This window comes from Scyliorhinus torazame, chromosome 12, assembly GCF_047496885.1.
Source record: "Scyliorhinus torazame isolate Kashiwa2021f chromosome 12, sScyTor2.1, whole genome shotgun sequence".
NCBI classification, from domain to species: domain Eukaryota; kingdom Metazoa; phylum Chordata; class Chondrichthyes; order Carcharhiniformes; family Scyliorhinidae; genus Scyliorhinus; species Scyliorhinus torazame.
Genome location: NC_092718.1, coordinates 98,064,279 through 98,079,868, shown reverse-complemented (window position 1 = coordinate 98,079,868; position 15,590 = coordinate 98,064,279). Strand labels below are relative to the sequence as shown.

The 15,590-nt window shown below is 46.6% G+C and overlaps 1 protein-coding gene across 2 annotated transcripts in view; it reads left to right on the top strand.

Moving 5' to 3' along the window:
• The window catches only part of LOC140386589 (pregnancy-specific glycoprotein 22-like), a 183,231-nt gene extending 168,079 nt beyond the window's left edge, over positions 1–15,152 (top strand). For both annotated transcript variants that reach the window (XM_072469046.1, XM_072469045.1), the window contains exons 6-11: positions 4,396–4,516; positions 5,260–5,309; positions 8,011–8,075; positions 8,539–8,580; positions 8,689–8,731; positions 14,520–15,152. In XM_072469046.1, the coding sequence (XP_072325147.1) occupies positions 4,396–4,516; positions 5,260–5,309; positions 8,011–8,075; positions 8,539–8,580; positions 8,689–8,731; positions 14,520–14,563 (365 nt within the window). In that variant the 3' untranslated portion in view covers positions 14,564–15,152. The remainder of the gene's footprint in view (positions 1–4,395; positions 4,517–5,259; positions 5,310–8,010; positions 8,076–8,538; positions 8,581–8,688; positions 8,732–14,519) is intronic.
• Positions 15,153–15,590: the final 438 nt, after the last annotated feature.

Genomic DNA, 15,590 nt, shown 5'->3' with positions numbered 1-15,590 from the left:
GTGAGTGTTTCTGCGATGGTGGAGGGTGTTGGTGACAGCAGTGGTGTTGTGTCGTGCTCTTCGTCCCACTCTGAGTCCATGGCACTTTGGGGTGGGGTTTCGTCTCCACCCATCCACTCTGAGTCACTGTCCGGTATTTCGTCTTCCTGGGTAGTGCTGTCCCGGGTAGGGGTGTCCTGGGTAGTGGTGTCCTGGGTAGTGGTGTCCTGGGTAGTGGTGTCCTGGGTAGTGGTGTCCTGGCTCGGATGTGACGGGGGCCTGTGGCTGCCCCCCTCGTCGCTGGGTGGTCGCTCCCGCACGTGACGGGGGTGTCGTCTCCCTGTTGCTCCAGGTCTCTCCGTCTCCCGTGGTGTGCGAGGGGCATCCTGCGGGCGTCGCATGCTGGAGGGTCCAGGTCTCTCCGTCTCCCGTGGTCTCCAAGGGGCATCCTGCGGGCGTCGCATGCTGGAGGGTGCGGGTCTCTCCGTCTCCTGTGGTCTCCGAGGGGCATCCTGCGGGCGTCGCATGCTGGAGGGTGCGGGTCTCTCCGCCTCCTGTGGTCTCCGAGGGGCATCCTGCAGGCGTCGCATGCTGGAGGGTGCGGGTCTCTCCGTCTCCTGTGGTCTCCGAGGGGCATCCTGCGGGCGGTCTGCATCTGCGGGGATGGGTGCCTGGACATTTGGTCCTGCGATACACAATGAAGCATGCATGGTTAGACATCAGGCAGTGATCAGGTGATACGGGGGAGGGGGATATAGGGGAGGGGGGATATGGGGACGGGCTGTCGGTGGCTCACTCGCTAGTACGCCCCCGACCTCTGCATCAGCAACCTCCCGGTCCTCAGGTCCGCCAGCCAGTTCCAGGGCCCTTTCCTCGTGTACGGTCAATGGCCTCTCATCAGCGGGCCCTCCTCCAGTCCTCACATGCTCCCTATTGTTGTGTGCGCGCTTCTCCTGTGGGTGGGGGGGCAGGGGTAAAAGGCAACAGTGTTAGGCAGGTGTATGAATGCACGCCATCGGTTGCGCGTGCATTGCAGAGGTTAAGGTTAGGGCTGGATTCACTTGGGGATATGGGGGATATGGGGGAGGGGGGATATGGGGGAGGGGGGATATGGGGGAGGGGGGATATGGGGGAGGGGGAATATGGGGGATATAGAGGAGGGGGGATATGGGGGATATGGGGAGGGGGGATATGGGGATATGGGGGAGGGGGGATATGGGGGAGGGGGGATATGTGGAGGGGGATATGGGGGATATGGGGGAGGGGGGAAATGGGGGAGGGGGGATATGGGGGATATGGGGGAGGGGGGATATGGGGATATGGGGGAGGGGGGATATGGGGGAGGGGGGATATGTGGAGGGGGATATGGGGGATATGGGGGAGGGGGGAAATGGGGGAGGGGGGATATGGGGGATATGGGGGAGGGGGGATATGGGGGGTATGGGGGAGTGGGGAATATGGGGGATATGGGGGAGGGGGAATATGGGGGATATGGGGAGGGGGATATGGGGGAGGGGGGATATGGGGAGGGGGATATGGGGAGGGGGATATGGGGGATATGGGGGAGGGGGGATATGGGGGAGGGGGATATGGGGAGGGGGATATGGGGGATATGGGGAGGGGGATATGGGGAGGGGGGATATGGGGGATATGGGGGAGGGGGGATATGGGGGAGGGGGATATGGGGGATATGGGGATATGGGGGAGGGGGGATATGGGGGAGGGGGGATATGGGGGTGGGGGGATATGGGGGAGGGGGGATATGGGGGCTATGGGGGAGGGGGGATATGGGGGATATGGGCGAGGGGGGATATGGGGAGGGGGGATATGGGGGATATGGGGAGGGGGGATATGGGGGAGGGGGGATATGCGGGAGGGGGGATATGGGGGATATGGGGAGGGGGATATGGGGAGGGGGATATGCGGGAGGGGGGATATGGGGGATATGGGGGAGGGGGATATGGGGGATATGGGGGAGGGGGGATATGGGGGAGGGGGGATATGGGGGAGGGCGGGATATGGGGGATATGGGGGAGGGGGGATATGGGGGAGGGGGATATGGGGAGGGGGGATATGGGGAGGCTCACCCTGCCTGCTCTGACGAGGTCATTCACCTTCTTGTGGCACTGGGTGCCTGTCCGTGGTGTCATGGCCACAGCGGTGACGGCCTCTGCCACTTCCCTCCACAGACGCCGGCTGTGGCGTGGGGCAACTCTGCGGCCATGCCCGGGATACAGGGCGTCCCTCCTCTGCTCCACCGCGTCCAGGAGCGCCTCCACATCGCGTGACTCGAACCTCGGGGATGAGCGACAGCCAGCCATCCAGACGGGTGTTGCGGTCAGGTGTTCCGGTCAGGTGGGGGGGAGCAGCGCGGCCTTATGAGCCGTCACGCCGTGCAGCGCGTATGACGCTGCACGGCGTGAACCACTGCGCAAGCGCCGATCCCGTTACGTCGCTGCTAGCCCATTTCGGGCCGGAGACTATCGACCCATTTTTCCGACGTGACGCAAGTCGGATTTGCGCCGTCTTTTGCGCCGATCGGCGGACTTTCCGCCGATAACGGAGAATTTCGCCCCATTCTTGGGTAGGGTGTGTGGACAAACTGGGTCATGTTGACATCGAAAAGGAGGAGGTATGGCGTCTTTTAAAAGATAATAAGGTAGATATGTCTCCTGGGCCGGATGGGATTTACCCCAGAATACTGAGGAAAACAAGGGAGGAAATTGCTGGGGCCTTGGCTGACATCTTTGTATCCTCATTGACTACAGGTGAGACCTCAGAGGACTGGGAATAGCTAATGTGGTGCCGCAGTTTAAGAAAGTTTGGAGGAATAATCCTGGAAACGATAGGCCGGTGAACCTCACATCGGTAGTAGGTAAATTATTGGAGAGAATTCTCAGTGACAGGATTTATACCCATTTGGAAACAAATGGACTTGGCGAGTAGTAGGTAGGATTTGATAGAAAATGTAACTGGTCTGATTTGGAAGTTTGCGGATTACACTAAGGTTGGTGGAGTGGCAGATGGTGTTGAAGATACAGCAGGACATAGATAGGTTGGAGACTTGGGCAGAGAAATGGAGAATGGAGTTTAATCAAGACAAATGTGAGGTAATGCATTTTGGTACGTCTGACATACAGGGGAAATATACAGTAAATGGTAAAACTCTTGGGAATATAGAAAGTCAGAGAGATCTGGGCGTGCACGTCTACAGATCTTGGAAAATGGCAACACAATGTACAAAATAGTCAAGAAAGCATATGGAATACTTGTCTTCATTAGATGGGGCATCGAGTATAAAAAACTGGCAAGTCATGCTGCAGTTGTCTAGAACCTTGGTAAGGCTGCACTTGGAATATTACGCACAATTCTGATCGCCATGGTACCAGAAGGATGCAAAGGCTTTGGAGAGGGTGCAGAGGAGGTTTACCAGAATGTTGCCTGGTCTGGAGGGGCTTAGCTATGCGGAGAGGCTGAATAGACCCTCACTGTTTTTATTAGAACCACGGAGGTTGAGTGATGGCCTGATAGAGCTCTACAGGATTATGAGGGGCATGGATAGAGTGGATGGGCAGGCACGCTTTCCCAGGGTGGGGGGGGGGGGGGGGTCAATCATCAGGGGGCAGAGGTTTGAGGTCCATGGGTCCTCTAAAGTTTAGAGGAGATGTGCGAGGCAGGCCTTTTATGCAGAGGGTGGTGAGTGCCTGGAACGCGATGCCAGGGAAGGTTTTGGAAGCAGATACATTAACGGCATTCAAAAGGCATCTTGACAAATTCACGGATCGGATGAGTATAGAGGGTTACGGCACAAGGAAATGCTGAGGGTTTTCGTCAATGTTGGTATCATGACCGGTACAGGCTTGAAGGGCCGAAGAACAGGCGCCGGTGAATGGCGACTAGGGGATTTTCACAGTAACTTCATTGCAGTGTTCATGTAAGCCTACTTATGACACAAATAAAGGTCATTAAATTATATTATGACTCCCTGTGAACATGTGCGGTCAATTCTAGCCCCACTTATTCCGGAATCACAATACAAGTGAATTGACCAATAATACGTATAAAAATACCTGACGACTTTGGCCCGTGTCTGCTGAATAATTACAGTCACCATTTTTATAAGTTGAACCACAATTAATGTTAATTTATAACACGAATAAGGATAAAATACACAGCAGATACAGTTGGTTAAATAGTTCAATTCCTGTACCAGCCTCCCCGAACAGGCGCCTAGGGGCTTTTCACAGTAACTTCATTGAAGCCTACTTGTGACAATAAGCGATTTTCATTTTCATTTCATTTCAGCAGTCAAGTACTATGACAATAGAAACTTAAATATACACACATCATTACAGGATTACAATTTTTTCCAAAACTTGATATAGATTTCAATATTTTGTCTTGTTGCATTTTCAGATTCACCCACAGAGATCCCTAAATTAAGTTTAGGTGCCATAATAGGCATGGCGATTGCTGCTTTTATTCTGGGATTGATCATTGGGATAAGTGCATGGTTGATCAAAAGGAGAGCTTGCAGGTAAAGTTTTTTTAATGTTACCGGCCCCTTCCGCAGTTTTGTCCAGGGTCATGTGGATTAAAGTAAAGCAGATATATGAATAGGTGATTCAAAATATTTCTATATCACTGTTCAAATGCATATGATTATAATGCATGTTTACACCAGTAAAGTAAATCTTCCTTTATTCGTTCCTCACAAATGTCATTCGGACATTTCTCCACTGTTACCGGTGAGGTGACCTGGTTTTGAATCTCTGAATTACACAGAATCTAAGACATTGAATCTTTTAGGTTTCTGCCAAATTTATTTTCCTTCTCGATCAGCTCCGAGTTTTGATTTTTGAGTCATTAGGTAATATAAATAACCTGGTGCAAAGTAAGGAGTGGAATGCATGGCTTTATTCTGGTAATCTAAGTTATATCTCCAGCATCTGACCTATTTATTTCGTTCTCACTAATTATATCTGAATATATTTGCTTTTGACTCTTGGTGTTACTTCACTGTCGCTGGGCTGACAACACCATCCCAAGGGTAATTAGGGATGGGCAAAAATAGTGCTGGACCAGCTGCCATGTCTGCTGAAAAAATAAAACAATGTAGATGGTGGCCAGTGCACATGCATTTACTTCCTTCTTGTTAGCAAAACAATTTTCACTCAGAATAAGGCATTAACAAATATACTTTCAGTTCCAGATCATGAATTCAATATTAAATCTTCCTGAAAAGTTTACATTTTATTCCTTTGCACAACATTTGTTTAGGTTGAAAGATTCATCACAAGGACAATATGCTACGAACAGCAATGCAAACAGTAAGTGAAATACTTGCCTGTTGCTGTCGCACTGCAGGCTAGTTAATGCTTTTTGATTTGAAGTTGTTATGGACCAGGGTTTAGAAAACCCAAAGTATATCATGGAGTTCACCTGACCCACAACTGTTTATTGATTATGGTTATGAGGAGCATAAGGGCCTACCTTTCAAGTGTTATTCACAAGAGGCCTTAAGCATTTTAAATCAAAAACAAAGTTTATTCTACAAATTCAGTTAACATTTCTATAAAAACACATAGTAAGCATTTTTATCAACTGCAAACATAATTACTCCATAGAGCTACAGTTCTCTCTATATATAACCCTTAATAGCTTCCCTTTCAACTGTTTCAATTTGAAAACATCTAATAAATCAGTAAATCCTTTTACCAAAATAGTAGGGTTGAATTCTTTCCAGAAAACAGTTATCACTTTTAAATTATTAAGTGATCTGGACACCTTTTAATATGTAGAAAGATAGAGACAAGAGAAACTTTCTTTGTCTGAATCCAACTTACAACTGTGTAAACCGAAAGTAAAACTCAGAGCCAAAGCCAGCTCCCAACTCAAAACAAAAGTAAAAGCCAGCACCACAACCCAGCTCCACCCACACAATGACATCACTGAAACCATGTCATAAACACACATTTCTTAAAGGGACACTCTCATGACAAAGTTATTTTAAATAAGCATACATCAGAAATATATTTGAAGCTTTAATTTTGGACTTTAATGTAAATAAATTAATGAGTGCTTTCCAAATAGTTGTCCACAGAACCCATTGCAGTTTTGAAAGCAAGTGATATCAGCACTTGTATCGCTCAACATTCTGCTTGAGAGGTTTCCAACAAGCCACTAACTTGTGAATGGTGAAAGGAAGCAATCTTTTACGCAAAGTATATCTTATGCAAATCCCTTGACATTTATAACATCTAATCTATATTTCTGTACATGTCTTCATATGATTGCCTCACTTGACAGAGAGCTGCACATACTTAATATAAATTCAAAACTGGCAGCACGGTGGCACAGTGGTTTGCACTGCTGCCTCACGGCGTCGAGGTCGCAGGTTCGATCCCGGCTCTGGGCCACTTTCCCTGTGGAGTTTGCACATTCTCCCCGTGTTTGCTTGGGTTTCGCCCTCACAAGCCAAAGATGTGCAGGGGAGGTGGATTGGCCACGCTAATCATAGATTATCATAGAATTTACAGTGCAGAAGGAGGCCATTCGGCCCATCGAGTCTGCACCGGCTCTTGGAAAGAGCACCCTACCCAAGGTCAACACCTCCACCCCATCCCCTCAACCCCACAACCCAGCAAACCCACCCAACACTAAGGGCAATTTTGGACACTAAGGGCAATTTATCATGGCCAATCCACCTAACCTGCACATCTTTGGACTGTGGGAGGAAACCGGAGCACCCGGAGGAAACCCACGCACACACGGGGAGGATGTGCAGACTCCGCACAGACAGTGACCCAAGCCGGAATCGAACCTGGCACCCTGGAGCTGTGAAGCAATTGTGCTATCCACAATGCTACCGTGCTGCCCTAAGTTGCCCCTTAATTGAAAAAAAATGAATTGGGTACTCTAAATTAAAAAGAAAAAAGAAAAAAATATATAAATTCAAAACCTCAATGATTTATATCAGAATGCAGAGCTGTACTTGAGATGAACATATTGCAGATATGAATAATTGTACTGTCTTCTAATTGGGCGCTCAATTTGTAATATCATTCAGTTTCACAAGCACACACATGTTGAATTATTGAGACAATTTAACGTGTGTCTGAATGTAAAACAGATGAAGCTCCATCCGGAGCTCATTGTACACCTTTCCTGATTCATTTTGAGCAATGTATAATGGGAATACGAATCACTATCACTCATCTCACATAATTGCACAAAGTCAGAATCACTCTGAGTATTTGGCAGGTTAGACTATTTTGCATTCATTGGTTCAGGTCTTTCGAGTTGTACCCTGAAGTTGTAAAATTAATCCAACAAATCCAGTAATAATTATTTAATCAACACAGAATTCACTTCAAAACCAGAAACAAGAACAAGAAACAAAAACTGCAATTTCTTAGAACATGAAGCAACTGTTCTAACTTTGTTAACATCAAGAGTGGTTCAGTGATTTAGGACTAATGCCATTCTCTTCAAAAGGGTATATTGAAGATTTACTGGAATAGTGCCAGAGAAATATGGCTTCAGTTCCGTGGCGGAACTGGAGTTGCTCGGCTTATTCTTCTTAAAGCTTGGTGCAAAATTTCTGAGTTAAAAGAGGCGTTCAATACTGCAAAATATGGCGATGGGTGAAATTATGAGAAACTGTTACAAATCACAGAGGACCAGTAAATAGTTGTTAAAGGTGCAATTTTATTAATGAAACAGACAGCGGCGAGATGTGTTACTTTCTCGTTAGGCAGCAAATTGCTGTCACCGGAACATATGGCATAAAATTCTGGTGGATGCAAATTGAACAGTGATATCACAAAGAGATTGAATAGACACTTAAAAGGCATAAAGGGAACTTACAAAAATATGGAAATAGTCTGGCGAATGGGATTAATTTGATAGAACTTTCAAAGAACTGTTACTGGCAAAGTGGACAGAAATACTTTCTTCTGTGTTGTGTCAGTGTATGATTCTATGATCATATGATGTTGGTGGCTGATTAACTCTGTTGTATTCTCACAGGAATCGCTGTTTCAAAAAGTGAGAATTCAGCAACCACCTATGAAAATATCCCAAGAAAAGAGAAGGTTGGTGCAGTTATGTTAACACATGGTCACATTGCTGAGCTCATTCTAGTAACGTTAACAATGTTATTGCTCCTGCAGCCAAGGTAAACTGGATTCATTCATAAACCAGACTAAGTCAACGGTTTCAATTTTCTTGGTCTTAGTCTATTAGTGAATCAGTTGGTCTTTAAGACGATCCAAAGATTTACCTGGTGCAAGATGGAATATTTGGGTTAATTTGCAATTTTGCCACTAGAAGGATAAACAAAGTGTCTGTAAATTGCATATTCGGTGCCTTGTTGCTCTTCATTTAACACACAAGAAAAAGGAACAGTCGCCACTGAAATTTAATTAGGGGATGGTAATTTGGGCATTACATTTATTGTGGGATATGTGACATGTTAATATTAGTAATTTCCGAAGTAATGACATGGATGTCTTAAGTACCTGATTACATTTTATTTTGAAAATTGCATTTTCGCAGGAGCAATCTACAAAACCACTTGAAGAAAACTCTACTTACATGGTCAGGAAAATACTTGATGTATTCCTCTCAATCATTCAATTATTTCAGTTTTTTTTATCACATTCTGTTGCTGTTCAATTAAATCAAACACTTTTTAAATTTTAACAGGGCTTAGACCTGCAGGATCGGTCAGTTTACAGTGAACTACGAGGTATGTGGGCAGAAAATGCCATAACTCACCAACCATCTTTTTTGAAAAGGCAAATGAAATGCATGCATTTCCATTTGTGAAAAAAACTTGCATAAAAATTTGGGGCAGGAGTCGGCCATCCTGCTCCTTCAAATTGGGTTCGCCATTTACTGGGGCCTCAATTCCACATCTTCACCGAGCCTGAATACCTTTTCACTCTCCTGTTAATCAGGAATTCATCTACCTCTGCCTTAAACATATAAATGTCCCTACATCCACTGTACTCTGGGGAAAAGCATTCCAAGGATGCACAAACCTCTGAGAAAAGGGTAAAAAAGCTCCTCATCTCCTTTTTAAATAGATACTTCCTTATTTTAATCTGTGCCCACTAGTTCCAGTCTCTCTCAAAAGGGCCTCTACACTGTCAATGTCCCTGGTTTGTTCTCAGTTTAGGAATATCACACACATGGCAGTGGTTAATTCTGATCTGCAGGTGGCCACATGATATTCACTGTCAATGGAATCTTGTAGGACTTGACACTGATGTACCCTGAATAGGGTGAAATGCAATTTTCCAGGGAGGACATGACAGAACTACTCCGGTTTATGAGCAAATCGAATTTCATGGCAATTTTTCTGTGCTGACTCACATGCAGGTGCAGGAGGCAGTAAAGAAGGCAAATGGTATGTTGGCCTTCATAGTGAGAGGATTCGAGTACAGGAGCAGGAATTACACAGGGCCTTGTTGAGGCCAAACCTGGAACATTGTGTGAAGTTTTGGTCTCCTTATCTGAGGAAAGATGTTCTTGCTCTTGAGGGGGCCCAGAGAAGGTCTGCCAGATGGATTCCTGGCACAGCATGATTGGCATATGAGGAGAGATTGAATCAGCTAGGATTCTGTCCGCTAGAGTGCAGATGAATATGGGGGGATCTCAAAGAAACCTGTAAAATTCTAACAGAACTAAACAGGGTAGATGCAGGAAGGATGTTCCTGAAGGTTGTCCAGAACAAAGAACAAAGAACAAAGAAATGTACAGCACAGGAACAGGCCCTTCGGCCCTCCAAGCCCGCGCCGACCATACTGCCCGACTAAACTACAATCTTCTACACTTCCTGGGTCCGTATCCTTCTATTCCCACCTATTCATATATTTGTCAAGATGCCCCTTAAATGTCCCTATCGTCCCTGCTTCCACTACCTCCTCCGGTAGCGAGTTCCAGGCACCCACTACCCTCTGCGTAAAAAACTTGCCTCGTACATCTACTCTAAACCTTGCCCCTCTCACCTTAAACCTATGCCCCCTAGTAATTGACCCCTCTACCCTGGGGAAAAGCCTCTGACTATCAGGGGCCACATTCTGATGATACAGGTACACCATCTTGGTCTGAGTTAGGGAGCCATTTCTTCACCCAGGTAAGCCTGTGGAATTTACTACCACGGAAAGCAGTGGAGGCCAAAATATTGTGTTTTCAAGAAGGAGTTAGACATAAGACTTGGGACAAAGAGGATCAAAAGATAGGGGTGAAAGCGGGATTAGGGATTTAAATGATCAACCATGATCATAATGAATGGAGGAGCAGGCTGGAAGGACTGAATCGCTACTCCTGCACCTATTCTTTCCTATGTTTTATTACCAAATCTAGTAAGTTCAATTTCAAAACTGTCCATTAAGAGCCATGAACACTGGATAAAAGCAAATTACTGCGTATGCTCGAATCTGAAACGAAAGAGAAAATGCTGGAAAACCTCAGCAGGTCCGGCAGCATCTGTAGGGAGAGAAAAGAGCTAACATTTCGAGTCCGATGACACTTTGTCAAAGCTAACAGTCAGAGAATGTGGGGAATATTTATACTGTGGAGTGAGAATGAACAATGAATCATAGCCACTGAAACCCAGGGAAACGGGGTGCTAATAGCCACAGAAACCAAGGGAAAAGCGTGCTAATGGCAGTCCCCAGATAGACCAAAAGGTGTGAAAGGCCAAACAGCAGAGAAACTAATATCAGAGGCTAAACTGTGATAGATGTAGATGTGGGGGAGGGGAAGGGGGAAGCAAAGAGGAGAAAGGGTAAGGAAAGGTGGATAAGATTGGGGGTGGGGTTTAATATATATTAAGAAAGAGAAGAAAGAAAGAAATGGTAAGAGACAGTTGAAATGAAATGGGATGAAAACAAATGGGTCTAGGTGGGGTAGAGCTAATCATCTGAAGTTGTTGAATTCGATGTTGAGACCGGAAGGCTGTAGCGTGCCTAACCGGAAGATGAGATGTTGTTCCTCCAGTTTGCATTGAGCTTCACTGGAACATTGCAGCAGGCCAAGGACAGACATGTGGGCATGGCAGCAGGGTCTTTTGTTAAAATGGCAAGCAACGGGAAGGTCAGGGTCCTGAATGTGCACAGACCGAATAAGCTCAACAAAGCGATCATCCAGTCTGCGTTTGGTCTCTCCGATATAGAGGAGACCACATTGGGAGCAGCGAATGGAATAGACCAGATTGGAAGAGATGCAAGTGAAATGCTGCTTAACCTGGAATGAGTGTCTTGGGCCTGGGATGTTAAGCATGGAAGAGGTAAAGGGGCAGGTGTTACTGCTTCTGCGATTGCATGGGGAAGTGCCATGGGTGATGGGAGAGGTACTGGGTATGGTGGAGGAGTGGACTAGATTATCTCGGAGGGAACGGTCTCTGCAGAATGCTGACAGAGGGAGTGAAGGGAAGATGTGTTTGGTGGTGGCATCACGCTGAAGTTGGCAAAAATGGCGGAGGATTATGCTTTGCATACGGAGGCTGGTGGGATGAAATGCGAGGACGAGGGGGACTCTATCCTTGTTCTGGGAGGGAGGAGAGGGGGCGAGGGTAGTGGCGCGGGAGATGGACTGCTCACTGTTGAGGGCCCTGTCAACAACGGTAGGTGGGAAATCACGGTTGAGGAAGAAGGAACACATTTTCGAAGCACCATTTTGGAAAGTGCCATCATCGGAACAAATGCGACGGAGGCGAAGGAGTTCAGAGAAAGGGATGGAGTCCTTACAGGGTGTAGGTTGCGAAGAGCTGTAGTCCAGAGAGCTGTGGGAGTCAGTGGGCTTGTAGTGGATATTAGTAGATAGTCTCTTGCCGGAAATGGAGAAAGAAAAATCAAGGAAGGGAAGGGAAGTGTCTGAGATGGACCAGGTGAAAGTGATGGAGGGGTGGAAACTGGAAGCAAAGTTTTTCCAGGGCCAGACGAGAGCATGAAGCGCACCAAAATAGTCATCAATGTATTGGCAAAGGAGTTGTGGGAGGGGACCCGGGTAGGCCTGGAACAAAGAATGTTCCACACACCCCATAAAAAGACAAGTAGCTAGGGCCCATGCGGGTACCCATTGCTACACCTTTGATTTGGAGAAAATGGGATGAGTTAAAGGAGAGGTTGTTGAGAGATAGAACAAATTCAGCAAGCGGAGGAGAGTGGTGGTGGATGGGAATTGCTGACACTGAATGAACAGTCCATTGTACACGAGAATAAAGAATATAGTTTGGGTATATAGTGAACTGAGCATTCATGTTTGGATTATTTTCCAAAATGTTGCTGAATTGGAGAAAATATTTCGGACTTGGTGCAAGATTCAAGCAAACTACTGAGAAATCTGATTTAAGATGGTAATAATTATAATATCCCGATTTGGGAATTTACTTGTTTCCAAAGACATGTAGTGAGCACGAACAATCTTGATGATGTTTGCTCCAATTTGTTCTATGTTATGGCAGGAATTACATTAGATGGTGGGAAATGGGTGCATCTTATTATGGATAGGGTGAGGGAGAGAGCCACCAAAACCCTTGGTTCGATTGCTACATCTGCAATGAATAGAGGGTAGACATATGGGGCGAAATTCTCCCCCAACGGCGGGATGCCCGCCGACTGGCGCCAAAGCCGGCGCAAATCAGACGGGCATCGCGCCGGCAAAAAGGTGCGGAAGTCTCCGCATCTTTGGCGGCCTAGCCCCAACATTGAGGGGCTAGGCCGACGCCGGAGGGATTTCCGCCCCGCCAGCTGGCGGAAATGGCGTTTGTTGCCCTGCCAGCTGGCGCGGAAATGCGGCGCATGCGCGGGAGCGTCAGCGGCCGCTGTCAGTTTCCCAGCGCATGCGCGGGAGCGTCAGCGGCCGCTGTCAGTTTCCCGCGCATGCGCAGTGGGGAGAGTCACTTCCGCCTCCGCCATGGTGGAGACCGTGGCGGAGGCGGAAGGGAAAGAGTGCCCCCACGGCACAGGCCCGCCCGCGGATCGGTGGGCCCCGATCGCGGGCCAGGCCACCGTGGGGGCACCCCCCGAGGTCAGATCGCCCCGCGCCCCCCCCCCAGGACCCCGGAGCCCGCCCACGCCGCCTGGTCCCGCCGGTAAATACCAGGTTTGATTTACGCCGGCGGGACAGGCAATTCCTGGGCGGGACTTCGACCCATCCGGGCCGGAGAATCCAGCGGGGGGTCCCGCCAACCGGCACAGCCGGATTCCCGCCCCCGCCCAATCTCCGGGAGCGGAGACTTCGGCGGGGGCGGGGGCGGGATTCACGGCGGCCAACGGCCATTCTCCGACCCGGCGGGGGGTCGGAGAATGACGCCCATGTTCTTTAATCCCTGAGCATGTGGGCAATTTGAATAACGAACAACAATCTTTGTGGGTTTAAACAAAGACAATCTTTTATTGACACACAAAATCTAAAACGATGGCAGTCACTCACACAGCCATACACAAAAACACTTTGATAAAAAATTACTGTTGAATTGAACAGTGCATTTGTACACGTCTTAGAAACAAAATTACTCACTCACAATTCATGTGATTGTTCCATTCTGTAAAACGCATTAGAGGCCTGTTGGGAATGGTATGTTCACTCCTACTGTGTAGATTAGGTAGGTGCCACAGTCGGAATAATGTGTTGAACCGGTTATCAAGATACTCTCGGAGAGCTGGACTTTCTGCAGGTCGTGAAGTTAGTTTCATGTAGTCTCATTAGCAGGACATCAATTTGCAGTATTTGTGTACCCGAAAAGGAAAATCTTTAAGACCTCATGTTTTCATAATCTCTCCTTGCCATCCTTTTCCTATCCCTGCGTATCTGTAGACAGCACTTTAAGATTAAAAAGGCGATTCACTTGGCTGCCATGAGCTGACTTCTCATTGTTCCCCTTTCCAAATATGTTTTAGCCACAGGCTGTTTATTGATCAACGACATTCCTCCTGAGAAGGATTAAGACAATCACTGGCTTTAAAAAAAAAATACTCAATCAATTCAGCAATGTCCTTTGGATAGTCTTAGGGTGTTACTGGAGATGACAGTAGCTCTAACATTCAAGATGTGGAGAGTAGAACATTCAATGGTTGTGGGCCTTGATCAAGAACTGCAACGCCGTGATGTAAAATATACATGTATTTTGGCCCATCAGATTCTGTCATATGCTGCCAATTCTCACCATCCGTGCCAATCAGTCCACAATAGAACAATAAAACTGGAGAACCACAAGTTTACATAAACACGTCAAAATCATTAGGAATTCATCTTCCATTAGGCATGCACTCCAATTGGTGGAGGATACAAGGAACAATCTTAATTTCTTCCAATGTGTAGCAGCCAGGCAAATTTAATTTCTGAGAATTCATCACATATTGCTTTCCAATGTGGCTTTGTGGAATATCACCCATCAACAATCCACGACACACCTGCAGGAACTATACATAATCAATAAAATAAGGTGCTATTTCCCAAATGTGATGCATTTCGCCACAATTATTCATGCATTGAATGAACATTATTTCCACTTTTTGCTTCCACAGGCATGAACTTAATTGATGCCTCTCAGGGCACTGTGGGCTTATGACACCGGTCAACAGAAGTACAACAAATTCATGAAGATGCTGTTCCAAGGATTTCACCTCGACTAAGTGATTCCTTACATTTGTGATTTTGGTCTTCTCTAATCTCATCTTGCCTTCTGCAAGGAATGGGTTAATTCTGTTTAAGGATACTTGGCAGCCTTCTGTGGCCAGGATGTTTACTGGAACATAAAGTGCCAGATGTTCAAATTCAGGTGTTCATTCTCATGTCACACTATGCTTGTTTAATACTTCATTTATCCAACTATTTGCAACATTTTGCTGACTTTCCCAACTGCTTATCTATCAGACTTATTTACTTCACTGTATAAATATCACTGTATAAATATCATAAATATCATATAAATGCTCATTCGTTAGACTTCACCTCGGACCAGAATCGTGACAGGTGCCAGGAGCCGAATCCCGAGAGTCGCGACAGGTGCCAAGAGCTGAATCTCAAAGTCGCCATCAACCACCGGTGTCCCCGATGAGCAGAACGGCATGAGATTCTTATTTTATATCCGTATTTGCATTGTTCTTATATTTTATTCTTATTTGTATTATTTTTGCTATTAAAGTAGAGTAGACAAACTTCTGCCATTGTTCTCTTGATTACATTGTGTCCGAATCACAAAGAACCTTTGGAGCAATCCAAGGCACCTTCTCTCCCCTAATCACAGACCTTACCTGAGCTCAGTAAGCACCATCTTTCACACACGCTCGGTTACTGAGATGCATCATCAGCTCTGGGCCTAGCCATATCACATGAGTTATTTTCATCACAATCTTCCATGTGGCTGTCCAATTGCATTATTGATTTTCTCAGGAAAGAAGATCTGTCACAAATCATCGACAAAGTAACTTTTAAACTGCTACCTGTCTCACCTTTGCTCCTCAATTCATCGTGATAGCTCTGCCGTTGTCAAAGTTCTCAGCTTCAGGTCTTATCTCCTCTTCTCAACAAAAACTTTGCTCTACCCAACCCCATCGTTCACTTTGGAACGACACTGCTCTTTGTTTCAGAGTGGT